Source organism: Castor canadensis, chromosome 4 (assembly GCF_047511655.1).
Source record: "Castor canadensis chromosome 4, mCasCan1.hap1v2, whole genome shotgun sequence".
NCBI lineage: Eukaryota > Metazoa > Chordata > Mammalia > Rodentia > Castoridae > Castor > Castor canadensis.
In genome coordinates, this window is record NC_133389.1 from 142,375,426 (window position 1) to 142,396,805 (window position 21,380).

The 21,380-nt window shown below is 40.1% G+C and overlaps 1 protein-coding gene across 8 annotated transcripts in view; it reads left to right on the forward strand.

The window, feature by feature from the left end:
* Myo1b (myosin IB) overlaps positions 1 to 21,380 on the forward strand; it is a 162,149-nt gene that overhangs the window by 40,547 nt on the left and 100,222 nt on the right. For all 8 annotated transcript variants that reach the window (XM_020158154.2, XM_020158150.2, XM_074071297.1 and 5 more), the window contains exon 3: positions 10,526 to 10,641. In XM_020158154.2, the coding sequence (XP_020013743.2) occupies positions 10,526 to 10,641 (116 nt within the window). The remainder of the gene's footprint in view (positions 1 to 10,525; positions 10,642 to 21,380) is intronic.

Sequence of the window (21,380 nt, forward strand, 5' to 3'; positions counted from 1 at the left end):
ACAAGAGCAATTTTTAATACCACCTCCAGTTCCACTAGAGCAAGTAGGAAAGGGAGGAGGGGATCCCGGACCATTCACATGAATGCTTAGGCTTGAGTATGTAGGAGTGATTTGCCATCAGCAGTAGTTGTCTTTACTAGGCTCATCTGAAAGATAGACCATGAGAGCAGCCATGGACAATAAATTGTGTATGCTTTTGGTAGTGTGGCTTTGCTGTTTGGAATGAAGACACAATATTAGAAGGCAAGCTAAAGCTGGTGAAAAATAGTAAATCATGAGGCCAACGGGAAATGTCATGTTGCATTTCTGAGCACAGTTTATCTCTTGCACAGTTTTATATAGATGGTCATTTTTGGTAATAACTTGTCAGTTTCAACCCATGTAACTTTCATAAATCCTTTCTTCCTCTTAGAATTTTCAGATAGGATACATGTTTATTTCTCACAAACCTTCAACAGTTCTTTCAATTGTATGTCCTGTGTAGTACTTGAAGTATTTATATAACATTTATAGTATATTCATTTATTCTGGCTGAAGCCACATTAAATTTGGATTTGGAAGAAATTAAGACTAGACGTCAGAACAGAAGTGTCTTCTGTGGGAAGCAGTGTGGTGGGCACCAACCAACAAGCAAGCTTCGGTCCTGGCCCTGCCACCTCTTGTCTGAGACACCTGGGAGAAAGTCCCTCAACTCCTTGGAGACTATTTTCTTATTGGTAAAAAGATGAAAGATAATAATGAACATTTACTAGTACCAAGTGCTATTTTGCTTCATTTAGTTTTTATGGAGTCCTGTATACTGTAAGTTTTTAAATTTCCTTTGTTTTACGTATAAGAAAACTGAGGCTTAGAAAGGCTAAGTAACTTGTGCATGGTCACACAGTGAGTGAGCTGGGATTTGCAAACAGGAAGACTGACTCTAGTTCATGTTCTTAATGATAAGGCCTATTGGTTTTACAGTTTGCTCTGATCATCAAATGATACCACTAATCTGAGAGCCTTTTTAGTTTTCAAAATAATTGGATATGATACTGAAAAGTGTCTAGGCTTCAGAATAAGACAATCTTAGAATGACCTGCTGAGTATTGGAAGTGATAGTATTCCTGCCATGCGTTGAGTTAGCATTCAACAGTGCAGTGACAGGAACTAATGGGACACGAAACAAGTGCCTTCACTTCTCAAGTCATAGGTGTTCATTACAGGGTGCTCATAAGTCAAAGCAAAAAGACGCAACCACGAAGATACTTTTCCTCCCCTCTAGAAGGTGGGAGAAGAGTTTTTTACTGTGTTAACTGGAAGGACTGACAGCTGCACATGATTCTTCACATTTACTAGGATAAGGTAGAGAAGGAAGAGGAAGCCATTCAGCCCAAGGGACACCTGGGCAGTTTTGTGGCCAGTTCAGTTGCGTATGCATCTTCTGCTGTCTGTCTACAGCGCAGGGAAGTTTTAGTGGTAATCCCAGTGATCTGTCCACCTCCTGCTGGGCCACACATCTTAAAGGTTCTACCACCTCAACATTGCTACCTCTGGAACCAAGCTTCTACCACATGCGCCTTCAGGGGAGGGGTGAGGGGTGGGACACACTCCAACTAAATCCAAACAATAGCAAGATTTTTTTCCCTTTCTTCCCTTCCCTGTCCTTTCTTTTCTCCTTTTGTTCGTCTTACTCCCCCCCCATTCTTTTCATTTTTGTTCTGTTAATATTTTTAGTTAATCACATATTATTTTCAAGCCTTACATTAAGTAGAATACCTATAGCACAGGATCACTCTAGCTTAGTGAAGAGTTCTGTTAGATCTGGAGAAAGGTATCTATTTGGAAAATACTTGTATCATTACAGAGTTTGTCTTAGTGATGATGTGCCTTATTGTATTATCCTGCTCTAAAATAAAGGCTGTTTGGGGTAATGTTTTTAGTCAGTGTTTCAGCGTGGCATAGAACTCATATATAGTTCCTTAATTTATAGTCTGAAATGACTGGCAGCCAAGGAATGGAAGCCTGTGATATGATTATAATATTATAATGGTAGTGTAGGCATGTCTTAGACTAGACCAACAGCAACTGCCTTGACTGTGTCATATGCAGCCACAGCTTGCATAATTTCTTGGTCTGTTTCTGGGCATCTGATCTGAGGCCAGTGATTTAAAGCATAACCTAGATAAAACAATGAACAAGGCTAGATTCTTTAGTCAAACTGAGAAATACAGAACAAGTAAAATATCTGGAAGCAAGATAGCAGTGCTGATGTCAAGAGAGACCATGGGGCAGTACACAGGCAAACTGTGATGTGAATAAGAGTCTTTGAGTAGACAGATTTGTGGGAAAACCAACTTGAGGAAGCAGAAAGACGGACAGGGGAGGAGGCATGTTGACATTGGAACTGGGCTCAGAATCATAATCTTGGGTCTCACTTGTTTGGTGATAGTTTTACACATGTTCCTGCATGTGCATCTGAAAGAGCTTGACCAAAGCACAGTTCTCTGTCCCCTATAAAAAGTAGCTGTTATTAGTAGGAATGATATGCATATGTACCATACATATATTTTTTGACTATACATCTGAGATTGGAGATGTTAGGGATATACATTGAATTACATTTTTTTTTTAAGATTGTTAAGTCCCAGAAAGTTACCTAAGTCTATTGTTGATCTTATCCCTATAATTTTCTCTTAGGGTGTTTTGCACAATTTTGAATTGTGTGAAGAACAATCAAAGCATTTGGTAGATCATAATATGTGTTATAAAAACCAAAAGACAAAGACCCTCTTCAAGAGAATTTGAGAAGTCCTACAGATGTCTATCTAAAAACACAGTGACACATTCATTAATATCTTAGGATCAAATTCCCAGGATCCAAGACCCAAAAAGAGAGCGGATTCGTCATCAAGAAGGGGATGGTTTGCTTTCACTTCTGAAAATTCCCACCGGATCATCTCATAGTCATTTTCTCAGGATCCTAGAATTTTGATACTAGTTTCATTAGACATGCCTCTTGTGCAGGATCCTCTTGTAACCCATCCATTTCTCGTATACAAACACTGTTTTGTAAGAGTCTTTAACACATCAGCATTACGGGACTCACTGGTGAATTTAGCTGAGGAATGAACATACTTTGTGTAGGTGTGTGAGTCCTGATTTGCTCCAGTGGCGTCACATTGAGTTTATATAATCTCAATAGGTGATGTTAATGGAATGCGCGCTTAGGTGCTTTGACATACAGTCTTGCTAAATCCTCATGAGAAGATTTGGGAGGAATTGTTAGTATTCTTTCTGTACAGATGAGGAAACTGCGCGTGGAGAAGTTAAACAATGCGTCCAGCTCTATACAGAACGGGAAAAGGTGCGTAGTAATTTGGAGCCACAGTGTTTCAAATAGATTTGAAGCATAACTAGTAGGGTATGCCATAGAATCTGAGTAATGAGCTCAAATGCTAAGGATGGTCTGAGTTCAAATTCAGTCTCTTCCATCATTCAACCTCCTCACCGCAGTAGCTTTTATTTCAAAATGGCTCAGATTCTTCATCTTGAGATCGAAGGCTGGCTACAGGCAGTTCCCAGTCTTTTTTCTGGTGCTAGGGATCTGATCCCAGTCTTAATGACTCGCAGGATGTCTTTGCTTTAGGGAAGCCATTCCACAGAGAAGCTGAAAGGTGCCTTTTAGACGTTTGTGCCCCGTCCGTGTTTTAACCCTCAAGGTGTCAGAAGTTCCTTTCTAAGCGTGAATGGTGTTGTGTTGTAGTATCTACCATGTTTTATTTGTTTGTTTCTTGATGAGTTTAGTTATTTTCCCCTCTTGCCTGCTGTACACAAATAACCTATTTGAATCTCTTGACTATTCATACTTAAAACGTTAATTTGAAGGAGACAACTATGTTGGCAAAGAAGAAAAAAAGGAGGGGGAGTTTAACTTTCTCTTAAAACCTAAAATCTCATAACCCTTCTTTGCGGAGCATGACCTTATCTGAGTCATGCCTATTTTTCTGACCCATTGAAGTCCTCTGCCTCCTAGGACCTTTCTGGGACCTGTATGTTTTTGGAGACCTTTCCCTCCTCTAGACCCAGAGCACACGTTTAGACAGTAAGATGGTAAGACTTGGCTCATTAGCCAAGAATCACTTAAGCCCTTTTTCATCTGCCTTAGTGTCTAGAGTAGTGAACTCTCAAACTTTGTTTTTCTGTCTCAAAGACTCGACTCCTCAGCTGGGTTATACCTGTGTTATGAACTCTTCAGGTGCACAGACCACAGGAGCTTCTTTTTGTGCAAAAGGATCATGCCTACCACGATCCTTTTGCATAAAATTGGTCCTCAGTAAATTTGTTGCTTGTGTGTTTGTTCATGTGGCAGTCAGCCAAATCAGTGAGCATCCCGGTAAAGGGTTGTTTTTATCCGAGTTCTGGCCCATCCTGGATATCAGCCCTTACGATTTCAGAGGTGAAAGTAACCTGACTCGGAGACTGAGACATGGAGGCCTCCTACACCTTCTTTAGCATTTCTTTGAAGTCATTTTAAGTTAAATAATTAGAATTAAGTAAGATGTTTAAGTAAATATTGCCTGTTACAGTGCCACCTTCCTGAGTTACCTCTTGACATAAAGGATGATTTTGATTAAATCTTTCTGGTTGAGATGCAAAGTTTTTCCTGTAATTAAAAGGGCCTTTCCTTTCCTTCCTTTGGTTCATTCTTGGTGGTAGAAGGATTTCCACATCCCTCAGATGGTCGAATGAGAGGCTTTTGCCCAAGAGAGTAGCACTCATTATACAAAGGTAGGAAATGCTTTGTAAGGCATTATATAACCCAGGGTTCCTGTGGTTAGCTTTCTTGGCTATTTTTTGCCAGAGCTTCTCAGATCTGACAGACAGTCTGAATTGAATGTAATGGACACAGAACTGATTCTTGACCCCTGTCTGGATGCCCTTATGCTAATTAATGTGGTCGAATCACTTTCGAATTCAGTAATAGTTTAGTAAAAAGGTGCTTAGTGCGTATTATTTGCCAGAATAGTAACGGACTAGGAGATGAGTTTTTCAGGAACTCCACAGACATTAAACAAATCATTAAATTCTTTCTGAAGAAATAAGCTGAGTAGATAGACAGATGGGATGCCTCAGTAGAGTCCCAGCAAAGCAGGGGCTCTAAAGAAAACAGTCTATTTTGGAAGAATGAATGAATGATTTATTTATATTGTGTCCTGGGGTAGGCGTCACAATAGTCATCATGGGGAAAACAGGTCACTGTAGGAGTTCCTTACATGTATTTTATGGTTTAGTTATAATTTTGTTTTTAGTTTCATATGGGGATGTGAAATGTTAACTCTCAGAATGAAGGGCTTCTGACTGTCTTAGCTGGGAAGAGCTGTGGTGCACAGATGAAGCAGTTTGGCTGTTCTGATGCTTTGCCTGTCTGCCGATGGGAAGAATGACTTGCACGATATTAAAGCTGTGTTTCACTGTTTAACTCCTTGGTTATATATCTTCCCCAAATTTGTTATATATGCCCTTGTTATGCAAAACAGGCTATTTTGTCTCATTTTATCCTGTGATTATCATGCTGTGTCTGACATAGTGCTGTACAGAAGCACTCTTGACTTAGACTGTGAACATATTTATTCTTTTAGAAGTACCTTGCTCGGTTCTTGTTTCCTCCATTTATTTCCTTTAAAATGGGAGTTCTTAGCCTGGTATATCAAGTGTATGTAAGCTTTTACGTGCATGGTATTCATGTGTTTTTTCCAAGGAGAAGATTCATACATTTTTTTTCTTGATACTTAAAAGGGGTCAACAACTGAAAAAAAGTTAAGGAGAATACCCTTATAGTACTTTTTAAAAAAAAAACTGCAAGTTTCATTCCACTAATGGTTCATGGAAGCCATTTCATTTGTTTAGGACCAGTAGTTCAAAAGTTTTTTGTAATGAATAGAATGGATCAAAAAATATAGTAGGCGAAGTAAGGGTATTTTGGGGTTTGTTTGTTAAGTTTTTTATATCGTATGGATGTATATGTGTGTCTATATAGATGGGTAGATAGAAATACATGACTGGGTTCCCAGTGGCTCACAGCTACTCAGGATGCAGAGATCAGGAGGATTGGCTTCGAAGCCAGCATGGGCAAATAGTTCCTCAAGACCCTATCTCAAGGGACCACCAGTTACTGGGTCCTGCTGCATGTCCCCATGCAGTCTTTCTGTTCTCTACAAATAAAATCTTTCTGACCGCTTTAAAAAAAAAAAAAAAGAAAAAGATCCTATCTCAAAAAAATTCATCACAAAAAAGGACTGGTAGAGTGGCTCAAGGTGTAGGCCCTGAGTTCAAGCCACAGTGCTGCAAAATAAGTAAAAAATAAAAAGCATGTACTTTTTGTTGTGATAATTTTTTTTTTTTTTGGTGGTGCTAGGGGTTACACACTGGGCCTCACTAGGCACTCTATTACTGAGCTATATCCCTAGCCTCAAATTTTCTTACAGTGAGTCATCATCAAACATTTGAAATGCACTGCTGTAAGGTGGCCCTTTTTGACTCCTCCAGTTGACAGATACTGCTGATGTTTTTTGTTGTGTCCCAACATTCCACTTGCCAAGTTTATTAGAAATGTGGCTAACATGAGAATGAGGTTAGAAGGATTTTTCTTTTCTTTTCAAAATGTTCTCAGAATTAATTATCTCAGGATATTTAAAGGTGAAGGTGAGGCAGAAGTTGACAATGCTACAAGCTTTGTCATTGTACTTGTGAGGAAAAGCTAGTTCTGTGAGTCCTGAAGAGAGAAGCACCAGCAGTGGTTTTCAACCCTGGTGACACATTAGTTTGTTTGGAACTTCTTTAAAAAATTATGATTCCTGCCCCTCCCCAGACCATTGAAATTGAGACTGAGGATTGAGTTCTGCAAGAGCTTTCTTACAGAACAAAACATTTGACCTTTGGTTCTATACCTTGACCACTCTGGGGCCTTTCTTTTGGGTTCTGAGTTGTGGTCCGGAAAGGGAAGTCTGCTGGATTGAACATTCTCCAGAAAGGAGGTCAGTTTCTCTGTAATCACAATAGGAACCCTCAGGTATTTTGAGGTTATTTGCAAAGTGTCTGTTTAGAGTGTTAGAGGTACTTGATTATGAAGATGAAGATGGTTTAGACTTAGGAATATTTATACATTCTTGATTTAATGTCTGTCCTGGAGAAGTAAAAGGTAAATCTGATGATTGAATGTGTCTTATAGAAAGGTAGAGCTTTTCCTCTCCCCGTTTCCTGTCTCCTCTTTCTTTCTTGCTCCTTTCTCTTTTCTTCCCCTTCCCTTTTTTCTTTCACCCTTCTTAATGGTAGAAGAGGGTCCACAGGATGGTGGGAAGGAAGGAAGCTTTCCATTGCCATGTTGTGGGGAGTGTGCCTGTGCTGTAAGGAGCATGGAACTGGTGAGCCAGGATATGGCTGGATGATTATTTATAAGTCCAAATGTTAATCTGTGCCTGGTCACTATTGTTCAGATCCTTGAGAAGGTACAACCTGGTGCTGCAGTTACCTGAATGTGGAATAGGTAACTGCCTAAAACTACAGTGGAATTTAAACCCCTGCTAGCAACCACCTATTATCAGGAATGTCTTTCTGTGTCTCAGAGGAAAGAGGTTTATACTGCAAATATTTGATTTATTCTGTCACATGTAGGGGCATTTAAATCTTTGACTAATGCACATTGAATCCAGAAATAGCAGTAGGCATCCTAGTAGAGGACAAACCTACTAGGAGGTCAAGGCTAGAGTGTACATATCTGAATGATATACGTGAAGAGCAGTGGAAAAGAGAGTGCACTGTCTTTTAATGTTTGCTTATTTTGATTGCTAAGGCTTGTCCTGCTTGGCTCCTTTTGTGATTTGTTTAGCTATGTAGGTGTATTGTTACTGTTGCTGTGTAACAAATGACTCCCTAAAATTCCTAAAACAACCACCATTCATTTGCTTACAGTTCTCTGGGAGAGACATTTAGGCTGAGTTCAGCTTTGTGTACCTGTAACTGGTCTCACACTTAGCATTACTCCTGTGTCTTTAGGCATCTGTTGGCCTTACTGGGGGTAGATGGGTTAGGATGGCCTCACCTATGTGCCTAAGAGTGCAGGCTATAGGGCAGGGCACCTTGGCTCTGCACCTGACCTCTCCAATGGATAATCTCAAGCTCATTCACATCATGAGTACATGATATTTACAAAAAAAAAAAAAAATTTCCTGATACAGAAATGCTTTTCAAACCTCTGCCTCAGTCTCATTTGCTGATGTCTTTTTGATCACATCAAATCAGGTGGACAAGTCCAGATTCAAAGAGTGGGAAAATAAACTGCTTTTTTATAGGAGTGACAAAGCCATACTTCAAAGGGAACATGTATACAGGAATGGAAAATTTTTTTTTTCTGGCCATTTTTGCAAACAATCTTATCACAGTAGGTCAGGAAACCAGAGTGGGAAGGATAGAGTTTAAAGATTTGTTCAGTGGCAGCTCGTGGGATATTGGCTTAATAAAATACTAGGCCCTCTATTTAGTGGATTTATATTACATTTCAACACAAGAGTAATTACATGAGAGCTGGTGGCTTGTACCATCTGCTTTCTTGGTGACGATGTACCCTGTGAGTCAGTTATTCAGTTAACAGTGCTTGTTGGACAGCATCAATGGGCCAGATCCTCTCGTAGGTGGAGAGGGCAACTGGGGTAATACAGCACACAGAACTCAGTATGAATAAAAGTCACAAATAACAAAAGCTTGCACCTTATAAGAGTGGCTTTTGATTTTGCATTTGAGACAGCAGCAGTTTGTTCTCTCTGCAAGAATGCCACAGAGGCAGATTTTTATCAAGAATTTGGCCATTGTGAAGTTTGGTTTTAAAGAGCAACTCGGTGACTAGTTTCTCTGCCACCAGAAAATCTATATATTTTAAAGAATACTGCATTTAAGAAATCACTTTTCTGTTTTACGGAAGGAGAATGCTTCGAGTACCTTTTTGTCCCCTAAAGAAAGCTTACCTTTTGATCAATATGTATTAAAAGAATATTCTGTTTAGTGGTTATATCTCCATATCTATTATTTAACCAATTCTAATGTATTAGAAGCTATTCTGACACATGCCTAGGTGGGCTGGAGTGTGAGGACCATTGGAGGAATGGTTCTTGAGAAAGTCTCATCTGAAGCTAGGAAACGTGAAGTCATCCTTTGTCAGGCCACATTAATTGGGTCCTAATGATAGAATGTCAGAAATGAATGTAAAATAGTGCATGGAAATAGTCTTCTTTTCCATTAACAGTCTTGTCTACTCTTGATTAGGTTATGCTCTGATAGGATGAAAACTTAAATAAAAATGACCTGTTTGTTTTATAGGTTGGGGAAATGTCTTTTAAATTAAAACCATTGAGATCCACGTAAAAACAATTTAGCAGAACATTTCCACTGTTTCTTTGTTTTCTATTTTGTTTAATTTTCATCTCCTTGAATCCTAATGGTGGTAACACTGGAAAAACTCTTGCTCTAAAAATGCTGTTTTTTAGACATGGATGACATTGGAAATGCATGGAAGTTGGAGTTAACTTCTTCCCCTATTCTTATTTCTTTCCTTTATGAACTTTTTGCTTCTAAAAATTTTTATCACATAAATAGTTTGTTGATATCTCCCTCCCCCTACTCTTCTATTTTTATGTTGTTGAAACAAAGGAAAAATGGAGCTGCCAAGATGAGTTCATAGTTACGTGACTTTTGCTTGTGGCATTATAGGAAATGAACTAAACCAGTAGTACTTGAGCTGCCAGGAATTTAAGGTTGAAGTAGAAAGGAAGATAGTGTTCTGGTTTGCAGTGTGGGAAGGTTAGCTAGTGCCTGTTAAAATCCAGCACTGATCCCTTAAATTACATTTAAATTTTACATTAAATGCAAATTCGACATTAAATGTACTTTCAGAAAGTACATTTAAGTTCTGATGTCACAGTACATTAGATAGAATATGAGATTATGCTGTTTGAATCTCCACGGGATAACTGTGTCTGTAATACTGAATTGTATTTTGTCTGAGCCGATGGTAGAGAGTGACAGGTTGTATAAGGGCAGTGCCAAAGTAAGGACCCTCTTGGTAAGGTGTGGGTGTGGATTGGGAGGACAGAAACCTGGGTCACCACGGCCTGAAATGGGATAACTGTGAGAGAAGAAGGAAATTCCGGTTTTAATCAGTATCCGGGAGAACATGGCTCTTGCTTACAAATTAGCAGTAGGTGGTGATGAAATTTTTTGGCAAGTCTGACAAGGGCTGTGGTGAGCTCTTATCTCGAATGATAAATTAATCTGGATTTATTTTGAAAGGTATTTTAAATGTATAAATCTGTGTTTTCCTTTAATGAGCAAAGTGAACTAGCATTATTGACCATCTGTCTCCAGAGATGCAGAGTGTTCATGAAAAGCACTAGAACCAGTGTCAGTTTTAAAGGATGAAACTGTATGACACTAAACTTTAGGATGTTGAAAGATATCCTGTGTAGTCATCTGTGTACTTTACTGTTTTCTTTTACAGACTTACATTGGAAGCGTGGTTATATCTGTTAACCCCTACAGGTCCTTGTCCATTTATTCTCCAGAGAAAGTGGAAGATTACAGAAATAGAAATTTTTATGAACTGAGCCCTCACATGTAAGTACAGTTTTAAAGCACTAAGTTTCTTTTTCTGCGGAGATACAGAGTGACAAATGTGTGCAGCTGCCTTTTTTGAGTCACAGGAAAATTATTTTGTCATTTTTTTTAATCAATTAAGGGAATACAGAAGTTAATAGTTAATGCCTTGTTTTAAGTTTAAAAAAGGGCAGAATACTTGTATGCAAAATATTTTGTTAAAAAAAAAATTCTGGGTAAGTAGCAGCTGTTGCTAATTAGTTTTGCACATAAAATAGGAATGTGCATTGTTTATTATTATTAAGAGCCCCGGCAAGGTTTTCATAGTCTTTTGGGGCCAAGAAAGATCCCAAGTGTTGGGTTGTGTGATGGGTTTGGGTATAAGACCAAACTGTACCTTCAGATTATAATTTTCAAGGACACTGGTAGTGGTGTGCAAAAGGCCACTGATTGACCTTCCCTGAAGTTAGTCACCTGTTTGATTTTTGTGAAGAAGATGGCATGTTTGCATAAACAGTCCACCCACAAAGCTCATACATTCTTTTTTGTTTGCTCTCTGAAGGTGAGTTCTTAAGGCGACATGTTTAAGAGATGCTAAAATGATTCTGTCAATTGATACCACTAGAATTTTGTTTACTAGTCTGAATGACAGAAATAACACTGGGGAAGTTTTCTTAGGTTTGTTGGATCAGTGGCAGAACTGGATTACTGGGTCCTAGAACTTTTGGTTCCTCACATAAAAATGTCTGAAAAAGAAAATAAAATGTTAGAAGAATACCTAGAAGTTACCATAAGCAATACCCTAAACTTTTTATTTCTCAGGTTACATTCCATTCACTGATACCCAAGAGGAATTTGTTCATTATTTACAGCCTCATGTACACCATTGAGTTAAAAGAAGAAAAAGATACGAAGTTGGGCCAAGTTGTGTCATGACTACTGAGGCTCAGTCTTCTCCACTGAGGCAGAAACATTTCCTGCCCCTCCTCTGTGGACAGAGTGTTTTACCAGAATTCATGTTCTTATTATTGTTGCTTTAACTGACCCATGGTGACTTGCAGAGGGTTGTTGGTAGATGAGATACAATGTTTTCATGTGATAAACTGTTGAAACTGTTGAATGGGTTTAAAAATGTTTGAGACTAGCTTCTGAACTCTGGCTGGGACTAAGATACACAGAAGTGCTTTGAGAAGTGTCAAGTGCTCTAAAGCTGTGTTATTTACTGTCAGCACCATTTGTATTACCTTTTAACAATAGCATTGTCCTTTCTCACTGAAAAGAGGTGTTCACTTTCTCTTGATATTGCAGGACAGAGCACCATTTTTGTGCTGTTTGGAACTAAAAATTTAAATAATTTGTGAAAATGATTATTAAAAACTGAGCACTATATGTTTTACCAAACAGTAGGATTCTTAGTATTTAGTTTTCTAAATTTGATCAGTTGACTGCAAGAGATCTAATCTCATTGTAACCCAAGAAAAATAACATATGAAATTGGTTTTATAAAATTTTCCATATAGTTAAACCTTTGCAATGAAATATTTTATTTGATGCCTGAATACTTATTTTAAATTGTAGACCTTAAAGCTATGCTTCTCAAAGTCTAGAGTGACAGTGTCAGAACCATCCAGGGATTTATGAAAAAAGAAAGTCTGCTTTGCTAGGCCTTACCTCTGACAAGTCAGGAACCTGCATTTTCACAGGCTTTCTGAGTGATTCTTACGCACATTCGAGTTTGAGAACATATTATCTTAGATGTATTTTGTGAATGTTTTTCTTTTTTAAACTTTTTACCACAACAGTAATAATAGCTAGTATTTATTGAGTATTTACTATGTGCTGGCACTACCCGAAATTCTTTACAAGCATTATAACTTATTTATTCTCAAAATAATCCTGTGAGGCAGATGCTGTTGTAAATGGGAAAATCGTTACAGAAAGACCAGCTCCTCATTTTATTCCAGGCCAAACAGCTGCAGGGAGTGGAGCCTGGGTGTGAGTCTGCCTGTCCTCTCATTTGGAAATGGGTCCTGCACTATTCATGTCAAAACCACTTTCTTTGAGCTTTCATTTTTGTTACCCTTGGGTTACCTGTGTTCCTGCACCCCATGCTCTCCAGGACAACCATAACTGGGCCTCCATTGTCTATCCCATAAGCCATAATTGCATTTGCAGCTGAGTTCCCACTTACAAGTGTTTAGGTAGATGATCAATGTCTATTCTAGAGTATAGAAAGTTCATGCTTTGTGATATCCATTTTTATCCCTTCACCTGGCTGATTGCTGTGGCGGACAGCATGGGACTGCTACCCTGATGCATACTCCCACCTCTCTGCCCCAAGACAGCGGTCCCCACCAGCAGTAAAGTACAAATTCCCAGTGTGCTGAGGCTAGAGAAAAAGCTTTCTGCCATGGCTCGCAAAACACTGTACCAGGTGTGCAAGTTCACCTTTTTCTCTAATGCATGTGGATTTGTTTGTCGGCCTCAGGTCACACTCCTCCCATCTTGCTTTGCTCTTTCAGTCCTCACCCTCACCACACTTCTACTACCACAGCATTTCTGCTATTTTGGGTATCCTGCCTGCAATGCTTCTCCTTTCCTCTGCCCCAAAGGAACTTTGCTCTTCCTTCAGATTTCAGATGCTATAAGACCTCCTCAGGGAAGAACCTTCCCTCATGTCCTGCCTGCTGAGCCAGGTCTGAAACTCTTGACAGCCTTACCTGCCGCATCAGGTTTTGCTTACATGAAATTAGCAACATCTGGAATATGGAAAAGGATTAGTAAAAATACACTGACCAGGACTTGGGCTCAAGTCTTAGCTCTCTCATTTACAAGCTATGTAACCTTGAGCAAAATACTTAAAGAAGCTACAACTTGTATAAACTGGGAGTGGTGGCACACATCTGTAATACAAGCAGGCTGAGGCAGGAGGCTCACTGGTTTGAGGCCATCATAGGCTACGTGATAAGACCTTGTCTTTTAAAAGTGGAGATAATTATTTGCTCAGGGTTTTTGTTAGGGATATGTATCTAGTTGATATTTAGATAATATCTGTTACTTCATCAACAGTAATACTTAAAATTGTTAAAATAAGATTTGTGGAACACATTTCCAGTATTCCCACATGCTCTTTCCTACCGCTTTCTCCTCCATGGTGGGATATTTTCTACTTCCTTTACTGTATCTTCCTGCGTTATTCTTTGTGAATACCCATTTTTGACAGTATCTTGAAGCAGGGTTATTGCTAGCTTGATTCCATGCTACTGTCCAGCCTGGCATTCTCAGTACTTTTGTAATGTATAAGGCTGTATAGATTTTTTGATGCACCTGAACTGTAACCATTTCCATAGTTTGGTTTCAGTTTGAACAGGAAATTGAAATCGAGACTACTTGCTTAAGTCTAAGCAGCTGTCAGACAATATACTTTGAAAACTTTGCCAATTATCCCAAATTACATTGGGAAGTTAATTTATCTTTTCTTTAAATTTCAGACAATTTAAAGTACTTATATTCATGTAAATATATGACTTTCAGATAGCAGAAATGTGTAAATGAGTGAAATAAAAATAAAATGATTTCCTACCTAAATTGTTTTCAAAAAGTTTTCTGATGTCATTTGTAGGATTTTTGGTCCCCTAAACATCCAGCCTCTTAGAATACTCCTCTTTTGTCTCTGAACTCCTGTCCCCTATATTTGCAGAGCTACACCTGTGAGTCTGGCATTTCCCCAGGGAAATGGGATTTGCTTACACCAGTGTGTTTTTTAAATTCCAGTGTGGTCTTGAAATTCTTTGAAAATAGTTGTTTTTTTTTTTTTTAAATGTATCCCAAGGAGGACTTAGTACATTTCAGATAACTTAGTAGTTGGGTTTGTTAAGAACTGCCTCAGGTTACCAAACATAGATGAGGAAGAATGAGAACGAGAGGAGGGCAGAAATTGGGTTGGCTAGGCTTCCCCGCCCATGCAGTTGAAGTTGTTCTGAGGCATGCACCTGTAGGGATTTTAGTCACCACATCCATTGGCCTTCTTGGGTGGTTGCCTCTTGACCTTGTAGTTGGTGAATCAGTCTGCAATCTTCATGCTGTTCTCTTTCCCAGCAACCTTCAAAGACTCATGATTACTGCCTGACTGAATTCCAAGTTTCTTGGCCTAGTGTTCAAGGTCACCTGCAGTTCAGCTTTAACTCTCTCCAACCTTAGACCTCACTCATGATTTCTTTCATGGAACCAGCTCTTGAGCACAGCCATTCATGTCTTTTCCTTTCTGCATCTTTTGTCCCATACCCTGTGTCCACTGGTAAAATCTGCTTATCTCCTGTCAGAAGGGCTTGTTCAATCCCGTATAACTCACAAGTGACTGTTCCTGCCCCTGAGTGATCAGAACCACTCGTGATCTCACATGCCACCTCACCTTTTCTTTCTGTGGTTAACTGTGATTCAGGGTCATTCTCTTGCATGAGGTACATGCTCCTATTGACTAGGAAATTTATCCTGTTTTCAAGCACTGTTTGAAGCAAGCAGCCTTTCTGTTTTTGTAAATGAAAAACCCATTATTTTTTAAAATTTAGGAAAATGATGACAGACTTTGAAAAAAATTTCTTGTTACTAAAAATGGGAAAGTCATTAGTGGGGGGGGAGTTTGGATGGTATTTTCAAATACTGTTTGAAGCAAGCAGCCTTTCTGTTTTTGTAAATGAAAAACCCACTATTTTTTAAAATTTAGGAAAATGATGACAGACTTTGAAAAAAATTTCTTGTTACTAAAAAATGGGAAAGTCATTAGTGGGGGGAATTTGGATGGTGTTAATGTCAGTTGTCCAGAGGCAAGTCCTCTGTTTCTGGAATCTTCGACCATTAAGTTTGTGCCAAACTGACGTTTTAGGACCCCATGTCATTACCTGTAAAGTGACATTGCTAGAGTGCTGTGTGTTCTGAGTCCTTGTTAATCCTGTTAGCATTTTACTACCTTCAAGGTGAGCCAGATAAATTTTACAAAGAACATTTCTGATTATATCTCAAAATGAAGAAATGCTACGTTTGGGTGTATACAGCTTAGATTAAGGGTTCAGGGCAGAAGCCATGTTCCCTTTTATAAAATCAGTATTTTTCACTATAGTGCAACTGAAACTCTGCAAATAGGTTTGTGTTTATGTTAAGAAGTCTTGTGACAACTAGATCCTATGTTCTAGTAGGAGGTTGTTTGTACAACTGAGGGCTTGTGTGTGTGTGTGTGTGTGTGTGTGTGTGTGTGTGTGTGTTGTGATATTGCTGAGGATATTGCATTGAATTTCTCTCATTTTATTTTCAGATTAGTTGAACCTTTAATTGATCTAGTACCTCAAAACACCACTTGCAGCAAAGAGTTTTATCTTTTCCCATTTAACATGCTTTCTACTTACTGCTTTAGAAAGGTTATTTATTTACTGAACAAATATTTAATGAAAACTTGACATGTTCCAGGCATTTTTTTAGGCACTCGGGTACAACAGTGAAGCAAACAAAGTTCTTGTCTTCATTAGGGAGACAAAACACTCTGATTTAAGTATTCAGAAGCAAATTGTTCACACCACTAGTTAGTAGGACAAAAGGAAGAGAAGAGGGAGACAAACTTTTGTGAAAGAAAAAATGATTGTCAACAATGCATCTTTATTTTCTGAAGCAGGCTAAGCCAGTACATGACAGATTGTGGTCAGTGAGGCTTTGCACCTAACTCTAACCTACCTGAACAGTGCAGGATCAGAGCACTGACTTACCCTGCAGCTTGGGCACCTTAAATTAACCTCTCACATGTGATGATGCCATCTTGAAAATAGCTAAAATTGCTTTTCCCATTTACATCTGACTGTCATGACTGAAAATAAGCAGAGGGTAGGAACCATGTATACCTTCCATCTTGGAGGAAGTTTGTTTGATTTTGGATAACCATGAATTAGAAAACTTACTATCTCTAGTTTTATTTCAGCAGTGCAGTGACCATGACAGTCTGCTGCTTACTTGAAAGCTTCCTGACACTGGTTGAGGGAGGGAAACAACTCTCAGCCTAGCACATACACAGCTTCTATAAATACTCCACAAATTGAACTTACTGTTTTGACTCTCAAACTTTGATTCCCAGGAATATATTGCTTTATTGAGCTACTTTCAAAGCAGCTTGTTTGAGAATGTATTCTCTTGGCAGAAAGAGACCTTAGCTAATTCCTCTTTCAGGTTATGAAGCTTCTTAAAGTAGGAAGGTTGGTGGCCTAGTAATGTTTATCATGAAAGTCACTGTGAGCATATTTTTGTTAGTTGAAAATTGTTTCTGATATGTCTGGGAAGTTTCAAATCCTAATTTGTAGACCTCTAATTAGAAGTTAAATTGTTTCTCTCCAAGTGCACATCCCCAGACATGAAAGAATTTATTTTGAAAAGGCTATTTGGAAAGCAAAGCACATTTTCACACCAGCATACACCTTTCTTCCTTTCTTTCTTTATTGGTGGGACTGGGGTTTGAACTCGGTGCTTAGTGCTTGAAAAGCAGGCACTCTACAGCTTGAGTAACACTTCTAGTCTATTTGGCTCTGGTTATTTTGGAGATGGGGTCTCACAAACTATTTGCACAGGTTGGCCTCAAATTGTAATCCTCCTGATCTCAGCCTCCCAAATAGCTAGGCTTACAGATATGAGCCCCTGTTGCCTGGCACCATCATTTAAATCATCATTTCAATCAATGATTTAATCTTAAAGGGAAAAATTTGAGTTTTAGCAAAATTAGCCATTTTGGGCAGAATATTGCTGGTCTTTGAGAGGCCCTGAGAAATCCTATAACATTCTGGAAAAGATCCATTTCACCAGAGGGCACAGAGGGCCCAGCCCTGAAAAGGATTAGTCTAATACTTCATCCTTGACACAGAGAACTATAGTTGGAACCTACTGGGGGAGCTCTCCCTAGATGGGGTATTCTTAAGGACAGTGGGGAGAGCTGCTGCCCCCCACCCCTTTGTTAATGGAATAAGAGCTGTTGTCATGGATCTGTTGCTGGGACTGGTGAGCAGTAGGACAGTGTGGTAGAGCAAAGGGAGCCATGTAGATGTTTGTCTGAACAGGGACTGACAAACACTAGGCCTGATCCATTTTGGGGCAATCAACAAAGCCAGGGATAATAGAAACAGAGCTCAGCAAAGCGAGTATTTGGCCCCCACTCAGGACACCAGGACCATCAGAGGGGCAGAAGCTTGTGTAAAGGGGAACAGGAGCCCATGTACCAGCCTAGGAAGGCGACTTGTTACTGCCCCATGGTCCAGGGTGTGCTTTCCTCCCGGTGCCATTCTGAGTCAGGGATTCCAAATCTTCTGTGAAAGGAACTGTGCATTCACCCAGTAAACATGATTAAGCAGTCACAATATGTGTGCAGTGATGAGGATACGAAGATGAATTTGTCTCTTAAGGATTCACCGCCTGGTACAGGCAACAGACTAATAAATAACTACAGAGGAAGAGAAGTGTCTCAAAAAGCAGGGTTGTGGCTTGGTTCTTTCTGTGTGTCAGTGTCATTGCCAATAGTGTTCTCTTGCTTTCATAAAGTATCTAAGTGTAGCAGTACTAGGATGGCCCCCGTGGAGAAGATGTTAGGAGATGGGACAGACAGTGGAATTATTATTATTATTGGCTGTACTGGGACTTGAACTCAGGGCTTCACACTTGCTAGATAGGCACTCTACTGTTTGAGCCACACCCCCCAGCCCTGTGAGACTCTTAAAGGATAAGTTTGTTGCATAGATAAGGAATAGGAGTCCAGGTCCAGAAACGAATCTTTCAGTCAGAAGGAACAGTGTTGACTGAGGCATTCAACATACATTATTTGAGTGCCTATTATGTACCAAATACTGAGGCAGCTACTAGGGATACAATGGCAGAAATCTCAGCTTTGTTGGCTTATGTTCTATCACAGAGGAAGATGATACACAAGAGAAGCAAATGGAGTAAGTGATATTTTAGATGTGACAACCAGGTGCCAGCGAAGGAGCACAAGGACCACATGCTTTACTATTTAAATAGGTAGCCAGGGACGGCCTTAATATAGGCTGGGTCTTTCTGGGGAAAGGGGTGAACCATGAGATGTGCTGGGAGAAAACATTCTAGGCAGGGGTATGGCAGATGCAGAGGTGAGGAGGCAGACAGATGACCATGGCATGTCAGTGTCACATGGCTGCCTGGGTTGAACATCGGGTATACGCCGGGGTGGGACAGGTGACGGGAAGAGGAAGGCCAAGCAGGAAAAGCTGTGTGCTAAGGATTGAGCTGAGCAAGTAGCCTAGCACTGGGACTGTTCTGAGGGCACAGAGCAAGAAGAGGTCACAGAGTGTGGGACTGGGGAACCTGCTAGACTTTTCCTATAATCTAGACTAGAAGGGAAGTAGACACTTCAGAGGCAAATTCATAGAACTCAGTGGTTGACCCGAAGAAGCAAAGAGTGAGGGGGAAGGAGGAGGATTAGAAGCCAGTCACCTGTCCCCTCCTTGGAGGTGGGGAGATGGGACTGAAAAGTTCTCACCTTGTGATAATATAGGATGGGTCTTTCTGGTGAACACTAAAACTGTTCCCACCCACTATGAGTCACCTCACTAGCCTAATGCCAGGTAAGGGTGAAAGGAGCCTTTTTATGAATAAGAAGAGACACTCTTGTTACTCAGGAAATTCCAAAGGTTTTAGGAGCTCTGCACCAGGAACCTTTGACAAGGACCCAACATGTTCATATGTCCTTTACTTGCAGTCTGTCAGGATTGTCCTGAAATACTTGAATGTTAGCTTCCTGAAGTCAGGGTAATTTTGGAGTTTCTGTATGGTGTCCAAGAAACCTGAATTAGGGGGCTCCTTTTCTCAGAAATATCGTAACAGTTCAGTTCAGTAAGCACTTGAGTGTCATAAAGACTCAGCTGCCCAGTTTCCTTCTAGGCAGCACCTCTGTGTGTGCTAGGGATCTCATACAACACCCCTCAAATCCTCTAGGACTCCTCTGTTTTACCTCCCCTCTGTACTGATTATCAGCATTTTCTCCTCTTCCACTCTAGCAAATGTCACAATATTTCTCTTGATTCCATGTCTCTCAGCTATCACACTATTAATTCAAAAGTCTGAGAAAGTTGGATGCACTTGTTATCCCCATGTTATCTTCTTTTCTTTTAATAAACTTACTCTAATCGAGATTTAATCTCCCTATTCAACTAAAACAGTTCTTTTCCAAGATGATCTATGATCTCCAAGTGATCAAATCCAGTGTCAATTTTTAATCTTCTTTCTCTTTAATTCTCCACACTTGTATTTTTAAAGGAGAACACAAAATTTTATTACATTTAATTTTATTAAGACATGTTACATTTTGATCTAGGTTCCTACATATATCAGAAAGAGCACATGAAAGCAGTGCTTGAACCCAGTGTTTGAAATCCGTTTACATGGTCACAAGCCCACACGACATGGAATGGGGGACTTTGGTATAAATCTGGCCCTACCATTTTCTAAGTCGTTCAACTTGGACAAGCAGAATACATACATTAAAGACATATTTTTATTGTTGTACTGCCATTGTGACATTTACCAAAGTTCTTACAATGTATCATAGTTGAATTCACCCTCTCCATCATTCTCCTTTATCTGCCCCTCCCCACATTCTGGAACAGTTGGCTTTCTGGCCTCCACTTTATTGTCCCCCCACCTCTCGTAAGCAGGCTGCACTCTGTAGCTTCCACTGGGTGCCCCTGTTCCTCATGACCTGAATTGGCACATCCAAGACTCAGCTCTGGCACTTTTTGGGTAGGCACCACTTGAACAAGCCATGGGGGCTTTGAATACCTTCTGTGTGCTAGTGATGCCTTCCAGATTTTGTTTTCCAGCTAGACCTCTGCCCTCAATGGCAGGTGATTCAGCCACATTCAATTCTTTGGCATCTCCTCAGTTTCCGAGAGGCATTACACAAAGCAGGCTGCTTTAGACCAGAGTTGGGATCGTCTCACCCCAGCAGTGGCAGCACCACCCTTTGGTTACTCCCTTTGGTTACTCATGGCACAAACTTTGTCTTTGCTTTCTCCCACCCATACCCATCATCATGTCTTTCCCCATCCAACTGCTCCTCCCCCCAACCGCGATGGTGCTTGCAGGTACCAGGCCCATTTGCTGCAGTCCTGGGCCAGTTCCTAACTGGCCTCTTGCTTTAGCTCTCCTCCTTTTGACCCTCACTTCCTAACTGTCTTTTCCTCACAAGTGTTAGGATTGCTGGCTAGAATGATCTTTTCTAAAGGTGCCTATCAGGTCAATTTTTTGCTGCTTAAAACCCTGAGGTGGCTCCTGTGGCCAGCAGTGCTCTACCTGATCCTGTGCTACCTCCTCTCCACCGGGGTTTCTTTCTCCTTGGCTCCTTGCTCCAGCTTGCTTCAGCCCCATTGGCCTCCTGCTACTCTTGGAACGTGATATACACTCTTGGGTACTATCCTTCTCCCATGTAGAGGATGACTTGTTCTCTTGCTTCAATCGGGAAATGGTGTCTGTTGCCAGAGAAACCTCTGACACCACCTCAAATAGCAATCCCCACTTTTATTGACAGCATTTGTCAGTATTTGACATTTCCCACTTTTCTCTTCATCTGTTTCCTTACTGTTTGTCTCCTACACTACAGTGTCATCTTTGTGAGCACAGGAGTTTTGTTTATTTCACATGTCCATTTGTCCACAGCAGTTACAATAATGCCTGGCAGGTGCAGCCATGCTATAAATACAGATAAATGA